The 20000-nt window shown below is 39.9% G+C and overlaps 2 protein-coding genes and 1 long non-coding RNA gene across 4 annotated transcripts in view; 1 reads left to right on the top strand and 2 right to left on the bottom strand.

Moving 5' to 3' along the window:
• Window positions 1-320, bottom strand: part of LOC134189032 (uncharacterized) — a 4713-nt gene extending 4393 nt beyond the window's left edge. For both annotated transcript variants that reach the window (XM_062657265.1, XM_062657264.1), the window contains exons 1-2: window positions 133-320; window positions 1-64 (exon numbers count right to left, since the gene is read on the bottom strand). The exon at window positions 1-64 is cut by the window's left edge and continues 25 nt beyond it. In XM_062657265.1, coding sequence (XP_062513249.1) covers window positions 1-64; window positions 133-310 — 242 coding nt within the window. In that variant the 5' untranslated portion in view covers window positions 311-320. The remainder of the gene's footprint in view (window positions 65-132) is intronic.
• A 65-nt stretch (window positions 321-385) lies between these two features.
• On the bottom strand, window positions 386-1307 carry LOC134189033 (uncharacterized). Its single transcript, XR_009971424.1, has 3 exons — window positions 1250-1307; window positions 1075-1174; window positions 386-546 (listed from the first exon to the last, which is right to left on the bottom strand). It is a non-coding gene; the product is annotated as an uncharacterized LOC134189033 (long non-coding RNA).
• Window positions 1308-3573: 2266 nt separating this feature from the next.
• On the top strand, window positions 3574-18793 carry LOC134188800 (condensin-2 complex subunit H2-like). Its single transcript, XM_062657002.1, has 20 exons — window positions 3574-3690; window positions 3761-3862; window positions 4016-4071; window positions 4128-4206; window positions 5957-6022; window positions 6088-6167; window positions 8932-8971; window positions 9026-9325; window positions 11170-11226; window positions 11297-11363; window positions 11802-11933; window positions 11987-12043; window positions 12978-13048; window positions 13400-13484; window positions 13852-13994; window positions 14312-14413; window positions 15784-15865; window positions 16675-16721; window positions 16781-16825; window positions 18373-18793. Exons 1-20 carry the CDS (start codon window positions 3592-3594, stop codon window positions 18526-18528), a joined length of 1866 nt encoding a protein of 621 aa, XP_062512986.1. The 5' UTR covers window positions 3574-3591; the 3' UTR covers window positions 18529-18793.
• The last annotated feature ends 1207 nt before the right edge of the window (window positions 18794-20000 follow it).

Here is a 20000-nt window from a genome sequence, read left to right on the forward strand (position 1 = left end):
AACTCGGACTGTTTTGGTGGCATGTCCTCACGACCCATTCCGACTGTACCAAATATTTCGATTCCTACAATGATAATTCACGAAGTGCTAGAAGCTCAAGCAACTCGATCACGGTAATCAAATTGTCTGGACCTGATCCTCGACCTGAAGATGCTTGACTGGATCGCGAGCTCTGGCGTTCTCTCTGGTACCCATATTCGAAGCCGGACGAGCCGAATCGGTGCATGCCGTCGCTTCTGCTAGTCTTCAAACACGATTCTTCTGTTTGTCTCACAAAGTGTTTTGCACCATGTGACCGTCGCTCGACCATGGTGCAGTACCCATCACTGTCGTGATACTCATGGTTTGGATAGTAGGGCGACAGTTCAGTGTTTTGATCGTTTGACTGGTCTGTACTGAAGATTTTGCTTTGGCCAGAGACGGGAGACTGTGGCAATTCGGAATTCGATGATCTGCGTGGAGGAAGAGGCGGCGGAGCGTCTGGTGGATTAGAGACGTTTAAATATTCATGATCGAGTCTGTGAGACCACTGTACGTAATTGACTCCTGCAATAGTAATTTACTTTAGATTACGGTAGTAGTGCATCTGCATAAATTGTTTATATCACACCAGACATTGGTGCAGTTCCCACAGTGGCCGCTACAGGGAAAGCAGAAACGCTAAAACTACTACCCACACCCGCACATACGTACTATACAGCAATTAGTATTACTGTAGACTAACCATGCAATTCATTTCGGTAATTCATTTACCGATTGCATCAGTCTGTCATATGTACGAACAACATGCTACTATTGTACACACTGTTTTCCTCACGCAGTACTTACTCTCTACTATTGTTTCAAATTGGAACTGCGGTAGTTCATGGCAAAAAACTTGTGAAATGCTTTACTGCATGCATGGTGACTGTCTACATCCTGTTTTCAAGGACAGTCATGCTTCTTTCAGTAACCATATGGAAATGAAACATGGGATGTTCCTCATCCTAACTGTCTAGAAGGATTGCCGTCATAGCTGTAACTGCAATATCACACATACAAACAAATCCAGACTGCTGTCTATATAGGACGTACGATTTTGAGACATCGCAAGATCTTTTCGAGACAGCGCACTCCCTCTTTGATGCGAGTAGAGATCTTCAATGATGACGAAGCTTACTACAGACACGAGTCTCTGGAAATCAGCAAGACGTTAGATCTCTGTTCGCTGCCTTCCTAAAAAGATTGTATCTATAGATATAGAACTTACCGAGATGAACAAGAAGACAAAGTCTAGAAGCGTTTCTTCGGGTCTAGGTAACTCTCACGCTGATTCGATGTCAACTGACCCCAACGGGAGTCAATGTGTAAGATAAACACAGTGGGAATCCATCCAGTGTACAGCAGTAAACATGCGGGGATTCCCTTACTGTAATCCTCTAAAGATAGCAGCATCGGTTTTGTCATGCCCTCGCACACGTTGCATATGCATGGATTTTTTGTTTTAAGTAACACAAACCAAGCTTCAAGACATGAAGTTACGACAGCTGTGGCTAAGCTAATGGTTGGGGGACCGCACTACCTGTCGACATCCAACTCAACTACTACTTTAGATTTATTTAGAAAGTAGATTTAGATTATGCAGCTAGTCTATTCCGTATATATTGCTCCAGCCGTTGCATCCGAGTATTCTTAGATATGCGAAGTTTGGTCCTTCGGTTTCCTTGTAGGAAGAGCTCGTACATAATTATATAACATAACAAACATTAATGTCATGCTCTATGGTTTCTAGATAGCCATACCAAGATGATCTTGAAGATCCAAAAGGCGGCGGAGATATTGCAGATTTTCGAAATTCATATATCGGTGTGTGTGTGTGTGTGTGTGTGTGTGTGTGTGTGTGTGCGTGCGTGCGTGCGTGTGTGCGTGCGTGCGTGCGTCTGTGTGTGTGTGTGTGTGTGTGTGTGTGTGTGTGTGTGTGTGTGTGTGTGTGTGTGTGTGTGTGTGTGTGTGTGTGTGTGTACTGTTCATTCCCACCAACACTGTAGGGATGAATTTATGCGCAGCTATGGCAAAACGTGAATTGCCCATGGGTTAGTTGTTTTTGGTGGTCCCCTAATTAGCAATTCTTTTTGTTGGTTTGAAAAGTTGGCTGAAGTTAGCGCATGTTAGTGGATCCATGGAACCTCAATTTTATATAGAGAGCTGTAAGATATCTAGGGCTCTGATCACATGTGCTAGAATGCTAGGTCATACATAAACCATGATCATTCAGACCATGTGGCAGTTCAAGGCTCGGATATAGACGTATTATGTCATGCGAATGCAAAGCTTGCAAACTGTGGATATCTATAAAGTGTTTCCGGGTAATTTGAGTGTTATAAGATTAGGGTTAAGTTTAGGGTTAAGTTTAGGGTTATATATGTTATGGTTAGGGTTAATTTAGGATAGGATTAGGTATCGTTTGTATTGGCGAGTCATGGTTTGTACACGCAAGCAATCCATGGACTGTACGCATTCAGTGTTGCAAGCACAGATAATATTTGTTTTTTGCCTGCTGTTTACTTGTTTTTAGGCAAGAGTTTTTTTATTTATGTATTATTTTATATTATTTATATATTAATATATTTATTTATAGTATTTTATTTATATCCATGGATTGTCCAAAATCCTTGCTTATATATACCGTACCATTAGCTAATCAGCTAGATAAAAATAATGTACTCTGCTGTCACTTAGCCATATCTACATTGGTCTCTCTCTAGATATACGATGTGCATGGGAGTGATGAGGACTGCTTGTCATTTTCATGATGCCTTATTATACTCTGCTGTATTCCAACTACCATGCACTGTTCAGTTGCTCATGCCACCAATGCATGTAGTAATAATTTCAAAATTGACTTAATGGTGAAATGCGTTGGAAAGAGCCACCAAGTGCACGCCTCAAAGTTTGATGACTTTCCCGTCATCCGTGGTTCTATAACGACGTCACTGTAGTACGATTTGCTCTTGAGTGCCTTGCTTTTGAGCAAACGCCATCTGTGTCTGATTCTGTTAACTTCAACTTTTAGCACAATTTACAAAGTAGATAGATTTCTCTTTTAGTGGAAGTAAAAACTAGAAGAAATCATGTAATATTGCATTTGAGTAAAGATGACATAATGGTTGATTTCTACTTTGGTTTAATAACTGATTTCAAAGTAACAATGTATTTTAGTTAAGTTAATTTTAATATAAATTCAAATTTCTACTTATGATTTCTACTCATAATCGGTAAATTAATTAATTCTGACATGAATTATTTTACTGGTAATTGCAATTGCTAGAGCAATATTAAAAAAGCCAACAACATATTGAGAATGAATTATGTATGTATTTAATTAATTAATATACTTTTTATGGAATAACTAACACTCATTCTTACTTTTATGCATATTTGGTAACAAGTGTTGCTAACAAATACTACATCAGCGAAATGTTCAACGAATTCAATACTCATGTACTAAAAATATTTTTCACAGTTTTGTATCGCAGTGAAACAGTGTGAGCTGGAGTCCAAGGTCCGTCTGGTCACGTGACAATTTAAACTGGCGGGAAGTCCATAGAGAGTATGGAGACGCGTTTCTCACATCTTCTTCAGCCTATCCGTGATTTAGCTCAAAATTGGGACATTGATATAGCTTCTCAGTTAGAGGACTATCTTTCTGAAGTAAGCTTTCTCTGTCAGACGTAATATGGAGACCTAACAACAGCCGCTTGCAATTGTTTGCAAATTATAGCTTGACCAGCTCGTTGTGTCGTTTGATGGTGGTGCTACAACAATGAATTTTGCAGAGGCTGCTTTGCTGATTCAGGGATCTGCTTGTATTTATAGTCGTAAGGTACCCGGATGCTTTGTTGTTTCCAAGTGTCACACACACACACACACACACACACACACACACACACACACACACACACACACACACACACACACACACACACACACACACACACACACATTGTAGCTATTCAGGTGATCTGTTCTGTGTAAGGTTGAGTATTTCTACGCTCTTGTTTACGAATCTTTGGAGCTCCTTGCAAGCAAAAGGTTTGGTTGTATTGTGTGTGTTTATGCTGACTGACATATGATATATTGATGCACAGGAAACAAGCTCATGGTCCATCCGTAGATAAAATGGGTCGAGACAAAGATGTCACTGGATTTGATAAACAAGTGGAAGAGGTAAGTACAGAAGTCGACTGAGAAATGCATCGCCTAGAATGTTAAAGTATGCTCGGATGACCATTCTAAATGCAGAACAGAGCTGCCAATGAGGAAAATGATATAAAGTGATAAAACATCTAATAGGCGATCTTGATTGAAACTATTGTTATCTTGTAGACTCTGTATTCTTCAAGATGATATCAGTTAATTGCAAAAGAGGATAAATTTAACTGACGAGGCAGAACAGAAACTTGTTATAAGAACAATAATGTGCATCTCATACAATTGGTTTGCACTAATTTTTTATAGCAATTAAGAAATGAAAGATAAATAGGCTATCTTGAGGGATCGGTACAGGTGGCAAGTGTATTTGGGAATATCCTGGGGTTGTGATGCTGAGAATTGTTTGGAAAATGATGAAATAATATGCTGTGGCTAGTGTGCAGTACACCAACAAATTGCTGGTTGGGAGCAGAGATGGTAAGCAAAGCCCACGAACAGAATTCTTAGTCGAGCTGAAATGCAACCAAACATCAGTTCATCTTCCCTTGATTTTCTGACCTTTGCTTCGCGTGTAATTAACTTCGGGTTGACATTAACTTAAGTTAAGTTAATGTCACAACAGGGGGTTGGAGTTCTTGTGGGTTGTTTCCAAGTTATCAACTTGGCACAACAAAAACAAATGAACAACTTGTGTAATGCTGCAGGCATGTTCTGGCAGGATCTGTCAATTTAACATAGATACCATAACGACGCTTTTGCTTTACGATTATTTCCAACAGGAATACTGGAAAGTGTGGCCATGTCGGTTGTACATGACACCTTGTCATACACCCTGACTCGTTTACCATTACAGTGTAAGACATGTTTTACTGTTCGATGGACAATATCTCTTGCTGAATTTTGATTGTAACAACATTTTAACGGTATGTGCGTTTAATGTTTCTAAAACTTAGACAACTTATTCGTTAGAGCTACCTGACTGTTGCTGTTGTAATGTGTTGTTTGAAACTGATGTATTGTTGTTGCATTCAATGCTACACGTACTCTCATGCAGACATTTGTATGATGATCTATGATCATTGTGACTGTTTGTTTATATTTATCGATGTTAATTAAAGATATTAATTAACTGTGACATCATAAACATCATCATTGCCAGTTGGGTTGGCTGGAACAGTAGTAGTATGGCAATTCGGGACAGACTCTTTGTTAATGTTTATCAAACGTGAGTTATAGCCTGTTCACACTAGCATGGTTAGGTAGCCTAACCAAGACAAACCGAACCGAACCGCGTCAGCTAACCGTGTTGGCCTGCGTTCACACTGCCAAAGGCTGAAAGCGCGCTGAGAGTGCGTAGTCAAAGAACGTGGGCGTGTATTCAGCTAACTGTGCATATCCGGGTAGTTCTTGTGATGGATCGTAGGCAAGATGCGATTGCCCTGTTTTAATTGGCACCTCAGCAGTCCATCACAGTGAGATGTACAACACCGAGGTCTCAGAGACGATTTTCTACTGGACTACCGAACTGAACCGTGGTGGCACGGTAGCTTGAGGTGAGCCAGCTCAACACGGTTTGGTTTGGTTCGGTTCGGTTCAGCCGGCGTTCACACTGCGAAGTGAAGCCGAACCAAACTGTGGCGCACCGTGCTGGCACAGTTACAAACGCTAGTGTGAACGGGCTATTAGTGTATTTTTGTGATGTTTTGAGGACTCTATTGTTGAACATGCAGACTTTATGTTAAGTGGCAGTTTGCTTGGTTTGTAGTTTCTTCCTCTTGACGACATCAAAGAGTCAAACAAGGTCGATCTGAATGAAAAAGGACAGAAAAAGGTTTGTGTCACTGACTATTCACAGAATATCTCAAATTGAGACTGTGTACTCGATAACTTTGATAGGAAATTGACCTTATTCTGAGAACACCGATGTCACTAATTCCCTATAGAGATGATGAGAAGGAGGACTGTGCTCTCATCAGGTTAGATCAAACTAAAGTATGTCCACGAATTTGTGTACCTTGGGAAAACTCATGAATCTAGACAGTTGGACGTCCCTGGGTAATTATGCATGTCATTAGAAAGCTCTCGTCAAGGCAGAGTCAGATCAACGATCATTTATTCAATCAGGCCAAGCATGGCTTTACAGTTTACCATTTTCTGTTGTGCAAGTGAACTAACCACACCCCTTAGTCTACCACCAGCTAGGATCACAGAGGCCACGGAACTACACATATGGCTAATAACATTAGATTTACATTAGCCTACGTGTACACGTACATGTATGCAGTGTTTTTGTATTAAATTGGAAGTTCTGGTGCTGCAAACAGAAGTTTGAGGGTCAGAGTAATAATACACTTTGACCTATTGCTGGTACTTCAGTAAGTGAAAGTTGATGTCAGCTTTCTGAAAATATCAGGTTACAAGAGTCCTCCTTTTGCAACACCTAAACACCTTATCACCAAACTGCAAATTAAGAGAAGTTGGAAACTACTTTTAAAACTGAAACAATAGGCAGTTTATTTGTTGCAGCTTGCAGACATCATTATCTGAGTCAGTCTAGCCTCGTACCAGACCCTCTCGCGTCATTGTGCTCGGTTCTCTTATAACACGACAATGCCGGAGAGGGTCTGGGATCATCCCGCCTACTTTCTTCATTTAGTGTCACCCCACGTCACCAATGTCAACACTTTCATGCTCTTAGTTAATTATGAAGCCATCCTTCCATCAAAGTTATGCTACAGCTGTGATATCTGATTGCATACATTCACTGTTCACATTTTGTTCCTGTAGCTGCATGGGAAGAGGTTCATTCACATGATCCTGAGTTTGATTCACGTTATCTGAAGCTGTGTGTCATGAGGTCCAGTGTGATTCGGTCAGCACTCTAGGTAGCTTGGAATTGGGATGCACTAAGCGCCGCTCTGTTACTGTACTAGGCCACGAGAACAATACGAATTGGGAAGCTCGTGTACGATTCGGGAATATCTGGAGCCTGGCAGTGCGTGCCGTCTGACGCTGTGTTGACTAGGACTTCCGCTCTAGAGTCTCTTGGAGAGGAAGTCCTCTCTCCCAGAGAGGTTGGCAAATATGTAGAGCTTGCGTAGGGATAGGATACCAACATTGAAAGGAAACAAGTAGAGTGTGAATGAAAGGTCAAGTTGGTTGCAAGACATTCCGTGTGACACATGACAATAACTATTAGACTAATTGTATTAGTAGCCGGAAGCTTAGTGGCATACGAGCTAATTTGATCATCTAATAGCATAAACGGTAGGTGGGATGATCCCAGACCCTTTCCGGCATTGTCGTGTAATAGGGGAATCGGGCACGACGGCGCGAGAGGGTCTGGTATGAGGCTACGTCAGTCAGTATTGTTACTTTGGCAAACGTAACTGTAAGCATATGAACCGTATTGTAGCTTTTGGGTGCTGGCAAATCAGATGTTGTAAAACCCACCAAATATGTACACATGAAAGGAATGCCATCTATTGACTAGACTCGAGCCAGTTCCTCTCCACCTCTGCCATTTCTGTGAAGAGGGGAGAAAATGGTCCCGGACCGCCTTCTTCTGGTGCAATTAACTTTGAAGAAAAGGTTCTACTTCTAACAGACATGATTAGGAGCTGTTTAGTGGTCCTGACTTGTTTTGTAATATCGTGATTTGTTAGTAAGTGTTATTCTCTTGACAAGTGAATTCTTCTACAGTATATGTAGGTATATGCCGTAAAAATCTGTTGCTATGCCGTACAATGTCTAATCTACTGCAAAACAACAGAATTTTTTAAAATTGAGAGTCAAACATTCCATGCATGCTGATGATACATTGTCGATAATTCAGTGGAGCATACCCATAGCCCTCTTTACTCTAAATACGTTGTAGACACTACTCTATTGACACAAAGTTACAGCTAAACGCAAAAACCAAACTATCTAAACGCCGGTAACAGAGTGACTGAAATGATTGAAGTCTAGCTATTTATAGTTCCATTCGCATGCTCACTAGACTTGTAATCTACTTATGAATTAGTTAACGCTACAAGCATATCAGAACTTGTGGAGCAGTACTTTGTGGGATCAAAAATATGATACTTTATTGCATGGCAAAATAGCCTTGACTGCCATGAATACAAGCAACAAGCGCCTGGCATCAAATAACTGAAAGCATGACAAACAGATTTGGAAGATTGCTGGGCGAGGGATTGTTGACTAAATATGGTTACTACCAAAGTACTCTGAACTGGAAACCGGTCAATTGGTTTTGGCAACTGTGTAATTGTAGATCTAGACCTTTGATATCAAATGTTGTCAGCACTGTTTATACTGCTTTCTATTGAGTATGCCATAGAGACACACTTGTTACATACATGTAGTTAAAAGCTTAATATGCAACATCAAAAAGTTTTGCAATGGTGGCAATCAACTGCTAAAATGCTCCGAAGATGTTAAAGGAAGTGCAACCTGTACAGTATTAGTCGCATTTACAACCAAATTAGGGAAGTTGACAGACTCTAAGTTTGACACACTGATTGAGATATTGAGCAGGACAAACAAAGGTGTATCTACTGCATGGATAGCAATTTGTATTTGTGATCACTGCAGCAAGATGACCGAGTGTACTGGTGGGACTCTTAGATTGGTTGGTTGCTAGTGAGAAGACAACTGTTTGTGTTAAATCCTAATACATCACATTTGTTGTGGTTGTTGTAATTGCTGCTACTGTACTTATGTTTATCTGCTGTTTAGTCCCACAGGTGAAGTAATAGGCAACAGGAAAGATTTTAAAGTAAATGCCTCTTGTGGTTTCACTTTCTTTATATCACACATTGCTTTGTGTTAGATGAACACGAGTATTTTCCATGAGTCAGGAGCAGCATTGCTTGACCTTGGTCACATAGAAAATGTTGACCGAATATACATGGAGAGCAGGAGGATGTCCAAGACTGGACTGACCTGTGCACAAACAGGGCTCTTGTTTGAGAATGTTGACATGGCAGAACCTCATCATGAGATGGATAAACAGGATGTTGTTGCATCAGCTGCTGATGATATGGATGGTGGGTTTAATGAGTTCGGTGATCACAGTGTGGATTATGGAATTCCTGAGGTGGAGGAAGTTGAGCAGAAGGTTGATCGAATGGTATGTGTTGGTTAAGGGGAGGATTTTCTTCACAGCGTTGTTGTTATGATATCTTGTGTTTGTAGTCTCGCGTAGCCAGATCCTTCCTGCCTACATTCTGCTGTGAGAGATGTAGGAGAGAAGGGTCTGGCCACACAAGACTATTGTGTTTGTGCTTTGGTTTGATTGTGTGTGTGTGTGTGTGCGCGCGCGCACGCGCAAACATAATATTTCCTGAAAGGCTTAGCATATCAATATAAATTTTTTTCACAATATGAAAATCTTTTCAATCTTGGACAAGTTTCTGTTGACAAATTGATCTGTGAATTAAAAAAGCTAAGGGGCTGTCCGTAAGTAGCGATAATTTTTTTACTCCGTAAATTTTCTAAAGTTCCCCAGACCCACCGCCCACCCTCCTGCTTTGTGCTACATAAAATATTGAAAACCAGTATATATTGCAGTATTTAATAAAGTATTTGTATAGTCTACACAACATCTACATCTATTTAAATATATCATTGACAGCACTTGACCGTCAACAGGTGCCCAATAATCAGCTTTGATATGGCACTTTTATTAAATGCAGCAGATCACTAAAGTGCAATATAATACTTGAAATAGGGTGTGCTTCATTTGGACTTTCAAAGTCAGCATCTCCTACAACTGTGTTTTCGCTTCGTTCCTTCCCAGTTATTGTAAACCAACTGCTGCCAATCGTCTCTCTTGATTGTATGGGATCAGGTCAGCTGAGCTCTCGCTTCCGCGTCCTTTGAATAAGTTACAGTTCACTTCCGCTGTGCTTCCATGAAAAAGGAAGTCCTGTTGCAGTGTCCAAAACGCTTCAATAACTGCATAATATACAGCGTCTCTAGCAGGATTGGCTAACCCTCTAAAGAAACGTCCCTTGCCAAGAGGAGGAGGCCCAAACAATGTCAGCTGGACAGCCATTTTCTTAGCACGTGGTTGATGTGCGGTTGACACGTGGTTAGCTATATGCAAACTGTGTTTATCAGTAGGAGTATTTTAGCTGGATGCGAGTCTACGGAGTGAACTTAAAGTTACCCACAAATGTGAAGTTTACGGAGTGAAAAACTCTCACTTTTTACGGACAGTCCCTAAGCTGATTCTCCAGGATTTAACTCAGATGAGCACTTTACGGCTGGGATGCAGATTTTGCTATCCAATCATAGTTGACTTAGTTGTTATTGTTATTATTTTAATCTTGTTGAGAGTGGTTACACATGTACAGTACATTCTTGTTGTAGTCTAGTTATGGAGCTGTTTCTTGGCATTATTGTGGCTAGACAAGATGGAAGTGGATAGATAATCTTAGGGGCTTTCAAAGCACGGCTCTTTTGATATCTGGTTTTGTGTGTGTGAATTTCGATTCATCACATGTGAAATACTGTTTTCAAGTAGTATGTTGTAGTGAATGTGTATAATGTATACAAGCATCAACAAAGATGCATGCAAGGCAGTTGTGTGAATCTTATGTGTATATGCGGTGTGCATCCTCTTAGCTTGGTAGAGTTGTACACAACTTTACTTTGCAGTGTAGCTCACATCAAGAACACTTTAATCTGTACTATTGCTGGTGGTTGTTTGGGCAAGATCTGTAGCTACGTTTATGCAGATTGTTGTAAAGTACACCTTTGTTTATTTATTTATGTGCCAGCTGTCTTTGTGTTTGTATGTTTTTATTTTTTGTTATTTTTTATCGTTAGTCAAGAAATAGAGAAACGACTCATTTCTTTATTTCCTGTCTTTGTCTGTGTGTCTACTTATCAGTTAGTTTGTTTCTTTTTTTTTGTGGCTTATGTTACTCTCATTTTTGTTGATTGTATAATAGAATTTATTGCCTTTAGACTCGACAGAGAGCTGAAAGAAAGACTATATCATCTCTTCATTATGTCGCAGATAAGGTTTCTACTGATATGAGCTGATCATTTCTATTGCCACTTTATATCACATGATTGTTATTGTATATCAAAGGTGGATCCTTGGCAGCTATTAGACCCACATGATCCATCAGGCGATCCTCAGAAACCATTTAAGAAAGGTATGCAAAGCTGCAACATCCATATTCATGTTCATATTTAGATTTATGGCATTGACTGAGTCATATGTTTTGTTAGTCTTTGCAAATGGTGTTCAGTTTCTTCTTGTAGTGTTTCGTGGGTAAGACGTTGTATTGTATGGAGTTTGTGTCTTTCCTCATTAGGCGTTAGTGCAAGAGATCTTGGATTTTTTATGTCAGTAGTTTTCGGATAGACACAAGTTAAAGAAGTTTTCTTTGCAGCGTATGTGCTTGCTGTTTTGCTTGAAGGGACTAAGACTAGGGAGTCATGCTATGCAAGACTACACTATGCATCTTACATTAGTTTTAATGCTATTGGTAATTTCAGTGACATAAGCACTAATAACAGTTTGAACACAGCAATAGTACTTGTGAAGCGCTACAGTAATGATGAAGTGTTATCAGTGTGGTTATGTTTAGGCAAACCCTATCGCATTCCTCCACACCTTGTAGATGCGCCAATGACTGCAAAAGGAAAGAAAAGGAAGCGGAAAGATCCAGTCAGCAAACAACCACCTCTCGACTCTCTTTGGGAATTTTGTCGAAAGACATGTACATGACATATCATGTCCCAAATTTTAGTTTTCAGTGTGATCTGTGTCTAGTCTATTCCTCTGAATCACGTCTACCAAAGAATTTCTTGAAAGCTCCAGCATTTATTGGTGAGATATGTTAAAATGTTTAAGCCACACATGTTTGTGTGTAGATGGTTTTTTCAGTTCTGATTACAACGAATTAAAACACTGCTGATTGCTCTAACTTATTATTCTAACTGTTGCATGCCACTAGATGTATTTTGTGTAGACAGGACTGACCATATTTCAGGAGTTTCTAATTCTGTTGTTTCCTTTAAGATGAAATAGTGCAGATTGGCATATTTTTCAGTGAGCACCAATATATAATCCACCATTTATTTGCCACCGGGATACGTATCTTGACCTCATCACCTATGTGATCAGGCATCTTGGTGATGTGGCCACAAGATGGTAACCCCTGCTTGCACCGTTTATTGTGTCTACCTTATTGAAGCAATTGAAGTATCAGGTGGAGTCACACATGACATGTTTTTTGCACCAACACAGCAATTCTTTATCACTAGACAGTAATTGGAGACTAGTTATACATTCAAATGTGATGGCGACGAACAAATGTAGTAGACGGGGAATATCAAACATATACGGCATCCAACAACAATGTTCAACCGCCAAAATAAATTCCCGCCAATGTTCATCTTAAACGGTAGTACTGCCAGTTTTGTAGACGCTTGTTGTATTGTATCTCTTGTTATATTACAATAAAGGATTTTCATGTATGCTAGTTATTGTGTGATTTTATTTATCTATTAATTATGCCATTTTGGATATCAAACTTTAGTCATCACCACATTTTTGTTTGTGCTCAGCGATTATGAAATCTTGGTTGTAGGACTGAAATGTACATAATTAGTACTTTGAACGAGTCTCAGGCAAGTGTCTCACTTTATGTGACCAGTTTCATTCTTAATTGTGCTGCAGTAGAAACTACAATTGGTCACATGGAGTGAGACACATGCTAGATTGGTTAGAGGAACTATTGTAATGATGTCGTCTGCAACAGAGTTTCAAGATTTATTTTGGTTTGAACAGAAGAGACGAGATCAAAGGCAGAGAAAGGAGAAACGAATGCTGGTAAGAATATAGTGTCTTTGCTCTCATTCTAGGTTGCTCTCTTGTCTATCTCTGTATGTGCATGTATTGGCAAAGTTTGTATTGAGATGATAGGATGTGATTCTGTTATGGCAGTGCAATAGAACAGTTTAGTTTCTATTGGTGTAGTGTAACTGCTGCAGCATGTGTGAATTTTCAGTACACACACACACACACACACACACACACACACACACACACACACACACACACACACACACACACACACACACACACACACAATTTCAGCACATTCTATAAATGTTTGCTATCTTGCACTATTGTCATTGTCTGTTATAGTATCTAAACATTAAAATTTTGTGATTGATACAGACTCGACTTTTGGGTGACTGGCAGCAGTTTTTTCCATCTGAACATATGACAGAACAGGAAGATGCTAAAGAACAGGAGAATGAAGGTTACATGATTTATAAATTTGTGTGTGTGCACGCGCACCTGTACATGTTTGGTGTACTTGGCCTTGCTGACAATGTGCTTTATGACTGTGGAAAGCAAACTGTTTAACAGTATACAGTGGCTTGGTTTATTGCTCGAATAATGATGGTGACAGGTCATATACACTGTATACAGGATTCTCTGATTGGAAGTTTTGATATGCATTTACAAGGCCAGAGTGCAGTAATTATTTGTTGTTTAAATTCCTATGTTGCGTTGACTCGACTCTAGTTTGTGACTTGGTCATGTACTTTCACATAATGCTGTTCATAACTTTATAATCTGTCTTGTTACCTGGTTTCATTGCTTAGTGTTATTGTGTGTTTCAGATTGTGATGAATGTGGTTGGGACGGTGGAGATGATGCTGGTAGTTTTGCGGGCTATGAAGCTGGAGGAGAGCCAATTGAACCATTGCATGTCTCAAAATCTGCTATTGTGCAGGATTATGAAGATCTAGTAAAGAAGCATGTGGTAAGGTGTTGGAAGTGTGCTTTTTTAATATACAGTAGTGACGTTGGTGAGTTTGCTTGTTCTTGATTTGTTTGCATCGTTTGATTGTGTGTGCATGTGTGTGTGTGTGTGTGTGTGTGTGTGTGTGTGTGTGTGTGTGTGTGTGTGTGTGTGTGTGTGTGTGTGTGTGTGTGTGTGCCAAATATTGAAGAGGCTAATTTGCACTGACATATTGTTTACCATTATTTTATTAGAACAAAAAATGTTCTTGCTGAATGTTACTGTTGTGATTCAATTTTCATGTTTATATTTCTTACCTGTTGCCGTTCTTGTTACAGCAACTTCAATTATTGGTAGCACAGCAGTATGCTCAAGAAACTGAGTTGTCAAAGCGTGTTAGAAATTGGGAGGAAATGATTGCACCAATACTTGCTAGAGAGGTATATCCTGTCTGTGTTAAACTTTGTATATGTAAGTGCAGGAATATTATTTTATTGTTATGCTGTATTTTATTTGTTTATTAATTTATTAAATGGATGTCAAGGGAATGAATGTTAATTGAAGTCAGAAAGTCGCATGGGACTCTACATGAACTGAACTGATAGGCAAGAGCCATTGCGACACATTATTCTGGGTATACGTAATGTACCAACAGTTGTAATCAGCCGTGAAAGAGTATGCTTGCTAGACCTGAGGTAGGCTCGAGTGTCCGGCCGGTCATCTCCCCCCTCCCCCCGCGGCGGAGAAAGACCGGCTGGAGACATTTGCCACTCAAACAAACCGCCGACTCTCTATCCTCCAATCAGAGTGCCGTTCAATGTTTGCATCCTCGATAGGGATGCACGTCGCTATTGGCTCTTTGCTAATGTAATTTCCCTCTGACGCAAGTACGTGTAGTCTCGACACGTGCCATCCAAGTCTACAAACATGTCAACTCTTTCCAGCTCTTCTCGTTGTCTGTCTCTCGTTCTAAGAGCGCTAGACTCAAAGTTTACCACAGAGGCCAACCAAAGGTCGTACACGAATCATAGCTCTGCACGTTGCCCTGCACGTTGTCCTGCGTTGAGTGCAAATACTACACTTTATAGATGGTCTACTCGTTCAATGCATGCAATGTACGACACCCTAAGGGACTAGAAGTTGTTTTGCATGCGCTGCCTAGTTCTCCAAGTACAAAAGGAAGACAAAAGAGAAGAGGACATGCAGTTGTAGCTCACACGCTAACGAAATGTGATATCCGACGGTAAAAGCAATTGACTACTCAGTTACAAAGCATTAGTAGAGAGCCAATAGCGACGGGCATTGCTATCAGCAGTTATCGTAAATACACGTGCACGCACAAACACTAGCCAAACATGTAAAATCCTGATTGGAGGATAGAGAGGCAGCGGTTTCCTTTGAGTGGCGAATGTCTCCAGCCGGTCTTTCTCTGCCGCGGGGGGGGGGGGGGAGATGACCGGCTGGGCTCTCAAGCCTAGACCTGAGGTTGCTGTGCTTAAACTAAATCTTTTTTTTTGTTAATGCTTTGGTATCTGGCTTTACTTCCATTGCTTATTATGCTTTCTGGCCATTGCTATCTATGTGCGAATTGTGTGTACATGGTGGCCTGTTGTTAATGTTAATAATTTTGATTGATAGTAACAGTTTACAATAGTTTTATTATTAGCAACATTTGAATTTTTTCTAAATAGATACAAGAAGCAGTCACGTGGTAGTTACTAATTAAAAGGCACATGTTAACAAATAATACATGTAGTCAAAAACATACATAACAGCATTGATGGTGTTGTACATTAATTTTGTTTCTTAGGAAAATTATAATGTGTTTGACATTCACAGCTATGGGGAACTAATATTATGTCAATTGGAGCAACTCGGAGTACAAGAAACAGGTGAGATGACATTGAGCTATTGAATTCAGAGGTATGACCAGTTACGAGAGACTTCAAGAGTCCAGTGACCCGTCAAGTAACTAGTTGACAACTGCTATTCAAAATTCAAAGCAATAGAAATCTGAAAGCATTAGTTTCTGTGTATCGTGTCACGTGCCTCACTTTCAGGTGTTTGCACTTGAGTTAGCAAGCTGATTGCTGTTTGAATGATGAGTGGCAAGTAACAATGTTTGACTATTGAAGACCTTGACTTCACAGAGCTTGGTCAACTAATGTGCACCACTTCTTTGCACATTTGCAGTATTCATCAGTTTGGTCGATGCTTACGGATGCCACACGCAAAGAGAGTAGGCTTTGGAGCTCCAATGCATTGCGCTAATTGCTATCCTTAGCGTGCTGTAGCAACTGTGCTTGCAAGATCAGAGGAAGCTGTAGTCTGTACAGGTACACTGTAACAGTGTTACAGCTAGCCAAACTTGCGAGGGGGAATTACCATTGCATTGCCAGTGATATCTATTTGTGGCATTTTAGGTTTTTGGCAAGCATCCAGCGGAAACATTGCTGGTAAGGACACTGGCAGCATTGCTTTTCATTTACATTAGATGCTGGATCTGGAAATCTGACAAGCTTCTGTCAGAAAATATGCAATAAGCAGTATACATATATAGTAAAATACCATGTGTTAGGTTTAGCTGTAACAGTATCTACAAATGTGGATGTTAGAATCATGTAGATGTTGGAGTTATTGTGTACAGTTGACAATAATGAAGTCTGTGTTGTAGTCTATTGACAATCTCATGTTGCTGTAGGCTCTCCCGATTCTCCTGTTCCATTTTGCAAGCTGACAAGAGAGAGGGTAGTGTTTTTGTAAACCTAGTTGGAAAGAATTATGTCTAACTTTCTGTTGTGGAGCAGAAACCATATGAAGTGTGTCGTCTGTTATTGGCAAGTTTGCAACTGGTAAGTCTGATACACAGTAACAGGTATATATTTTTAATCTAGGTAAATATCAAATTAATAGATTAGGCCAGCCCAAAAAATGTATTTCTCGTCACCAAATTAACAGAATACGAGTCTGTCGGTTGGCTAAAACTCTACTTGGCCCTTTAATTAATATTAAATATAAAATGTGAGTTTGTTTGTGAGGTGTGTGGACTACAATTCATTTCCGATATCAGGTTGGTGAGTTGGGAGTGTATACCGACGTGCTGCTGCAGAATGCTCAATGCATTGTTTCTTTGCTGGAGACGTGTCACTAGGTTGTAACTGAAACTTCGGGTAACCACAACTAAAATCTGCCACCAACATTGTGGAGTCGCTCGCATCCACATCTTTCCCAGATCCCAGCTGATCATTTGTGGATGCCGTAACAGTCAAGATTTCCTCTGTCTAAAGATTCACTTGTTGGGAAGATCCCGGTGGCAAACTAACACCTTTGTGTCCAGATCCAGAAGTAACACACGGTTTTATGTCTGCTTTGTACAGATCTGAGATTGGCTTCGAATTATCGCTAAATCTGATGAGTCTTTGTAGGAGAAGGTATGTAGAGCCAAACCAGACTTCCACACCTAAACTTGTAATCTTTGACGTCAAATGCAAAAAGAATGTTGTGCATGGGCACCATGTCATTGACCGAAAGCTTTTTCTGGTTTCTTACAAGAAGGGATTGATAGGGCAATAGGAAACACAAATAATTTTTGGACTGGTCTTATATAAATATTTGTACATTAGTAATGATTACAACTATTGATTTTCAATGAAGTGTATTAGCTGCAATGATCATTCATTTATATAACAAATTAAAATATACGATATGCATGTGGATATGTACAGTAGATCGGAAGCTGCCAAAACTATTGGCTATTTATATGAACTGCAGAGTTGCTGAATTTGATTTGCACTGGAGAATGACTGGTTTTACTAGTCTGAATTAGAAAGTTCCTGTTTTGTAAATAGTAAATTTGCTGCTGGATATTGTGTAGTTAATTTGTATTCCTTGGTTTTTGTTGTGGGATTCACAATACAGTCACCTAAATTTAGAACAGAGCAATGAAACACAGCCAATTGTCAGTGTTCAGAATTTCATAAATATCAAATAATTATACTGATTGTTCTGGCAAGTAAATGAAATCCAGGAATTCAGATGTGTCACTCAGTCAGACTTGAGTAATTCAAATTTATTGGGTCTACAATAGATTGAGTGACTTTATTCGTCAGGAATGGCAACCTTGCTGGCATTTAATTGGTCATCACATGAACTCAGTTATTCCTTGAATGACAACTTGACGACCACTTTTTCAAACACTGAATTGTGAGCATGTTATGATCAATCTAATCACAAAAGTTACATAGAAGCAACAACAACTTTAAAGCATACATTTTTGATGTCAAGAGGGGCATCTTGAGCATTAACAAATTTAGCAAGGAAGTGGTTGTAGATCAGTTGAGATATCGTCAGTCACAGAGATTGACAATTCTTTGGTTTTGAAGATTTTGGTCTTTTTTAGGCAAACAGTGAGAATATTGAAATAATGGATCCGGGGGAGGCCACTGCATCTTCCACAATGGACAGTATTTCAGTTCGACTTCGGTCTAAGGAAATGACTCACAAGCGATTTGACACCTACAGAGTGCCGTCATTTGAGAAAACCTTTAGCATATGACTAATTGTTATTGCTGTAAGTAGACTTATATTTATAAGTATTACGTATTGACTAATACATGTTAATTGTGTTTGGTGTAACTATCCGTACAGGTTTAGCGCGCGCTATCAGATTGTATTGCTTGATTTGGGTACAGGTGTACATTGTATAGAGTTGATAAATTAGTAATGCTATGAACTGAGTGCACAGAGTACGTTTGTATGGGCTGACACAAAGCTTGTAGAAAATGTTTATAAAGTACTTGAGCTTACCTAAACACGTTAAAATATCTGGAAAGGTCAGAGGTTGTAACTTAATTAATTATTCCTCTTACAAGCAGTGTGGAAAATAACGGTAGGAAATAGGACAATGTTCCACCAAATGTGTTGTTTGTCTGACCAAATACTGCACCAGTGCTAGTGTTTGGACGTGTTTTGGACAATCCATTCACCTGTACGCATATATGATAGTGTAAACCTTGTCTCTTGGTGTAACTTAATTTTATGAACTTAGGTGCCTCCTAGCGTGCTTTATCCAGAGAAAACCTTAGCTGCCTTTCTTTGAAGTTGGCTATCAAAAATTACATGCAAAATGACTGCACTAGGGAGGCAATTATACATGTAACACAAGAATGTCCTACCTAAGCTCAGTCTGTCCGAGCCAAATTAATTTTAAATTTTTCATACTGCAGGGTTTTCACTCCTTCCAGTGGCGTAGCCAGACTTTGTAGATTAGGGTGCACAAGTAGACCAGCGCGATTTTGAAATAGTTGCAAATCCAAAATTTAGTATTTATTATATTTTCCTGCGTTTAAATTCTTTCGTAATAATTACGAGTTATCGAGACTCAGAGCAAAATTTGCCATGAGCGTAAAATTGTCTCTGGTTTGCGTGGAAACTCTCATCGATATATACGGGCCGTGATGCAGAGGTTCCTTTAGCCTCGGTCTCCCAGACTCGTGTAGCGCCGATTTAAGGTTTTCTTCATTAAACGTAGCAATGCGTGCTATTGTACATTATAAAGATGCTCTACGCGCAAGACAAAGTCAGAAAGAGAAAGAATGTCTTTTGGCTTATTTTCATACAAAGAAGTCTGACAAAGAATAACGCGCGTGGACAGAGCCTCGGTGTACAGAGTGATAGTTTATCTAACGTTTCTCACGGTGCAACAGTCTGCCCAGGGGCGTCGCGTAATAGGGGCTAGAGGGACTGGAGCCCCACCACTTTTTGTGCCCACGCGACGCCCCTGGTCTGCTTGCGTATGACAAAGTTATGACTGTGACTCCAAGTACTGAACAACAAACCAGGGACGCAAAGTGAGAGTCTGATTCACGAAACACAGTTGCCAGAGCGATAATCGGATAATTGGTTGCTCCAACCGGATAATGGCGCGAAAATACTAGTCTCGCACCTGGAATTGTCATACGGGCACACGACAAGACTAGCGCGAGAGAGTCTGGGGAAGAGGCTATACTCTATACGTATAGGTTTTCT

The sequence above is a fragment of the Corticium candelabrum genome, chromosome 13 (genome assembly GCF_963422355.1).
Source record: "Corticium candelabrum chromosome 13, ooCorCand1.1, whole genome shotgun sequence".
In the NCBI taxonomy this organism is placed as follows: Eukaryota; Metazoa; Porifera; class Homoscleromorpha; order Homosclerophorida; family Plakinidae; genus Corticium; species Corticium candelabrum.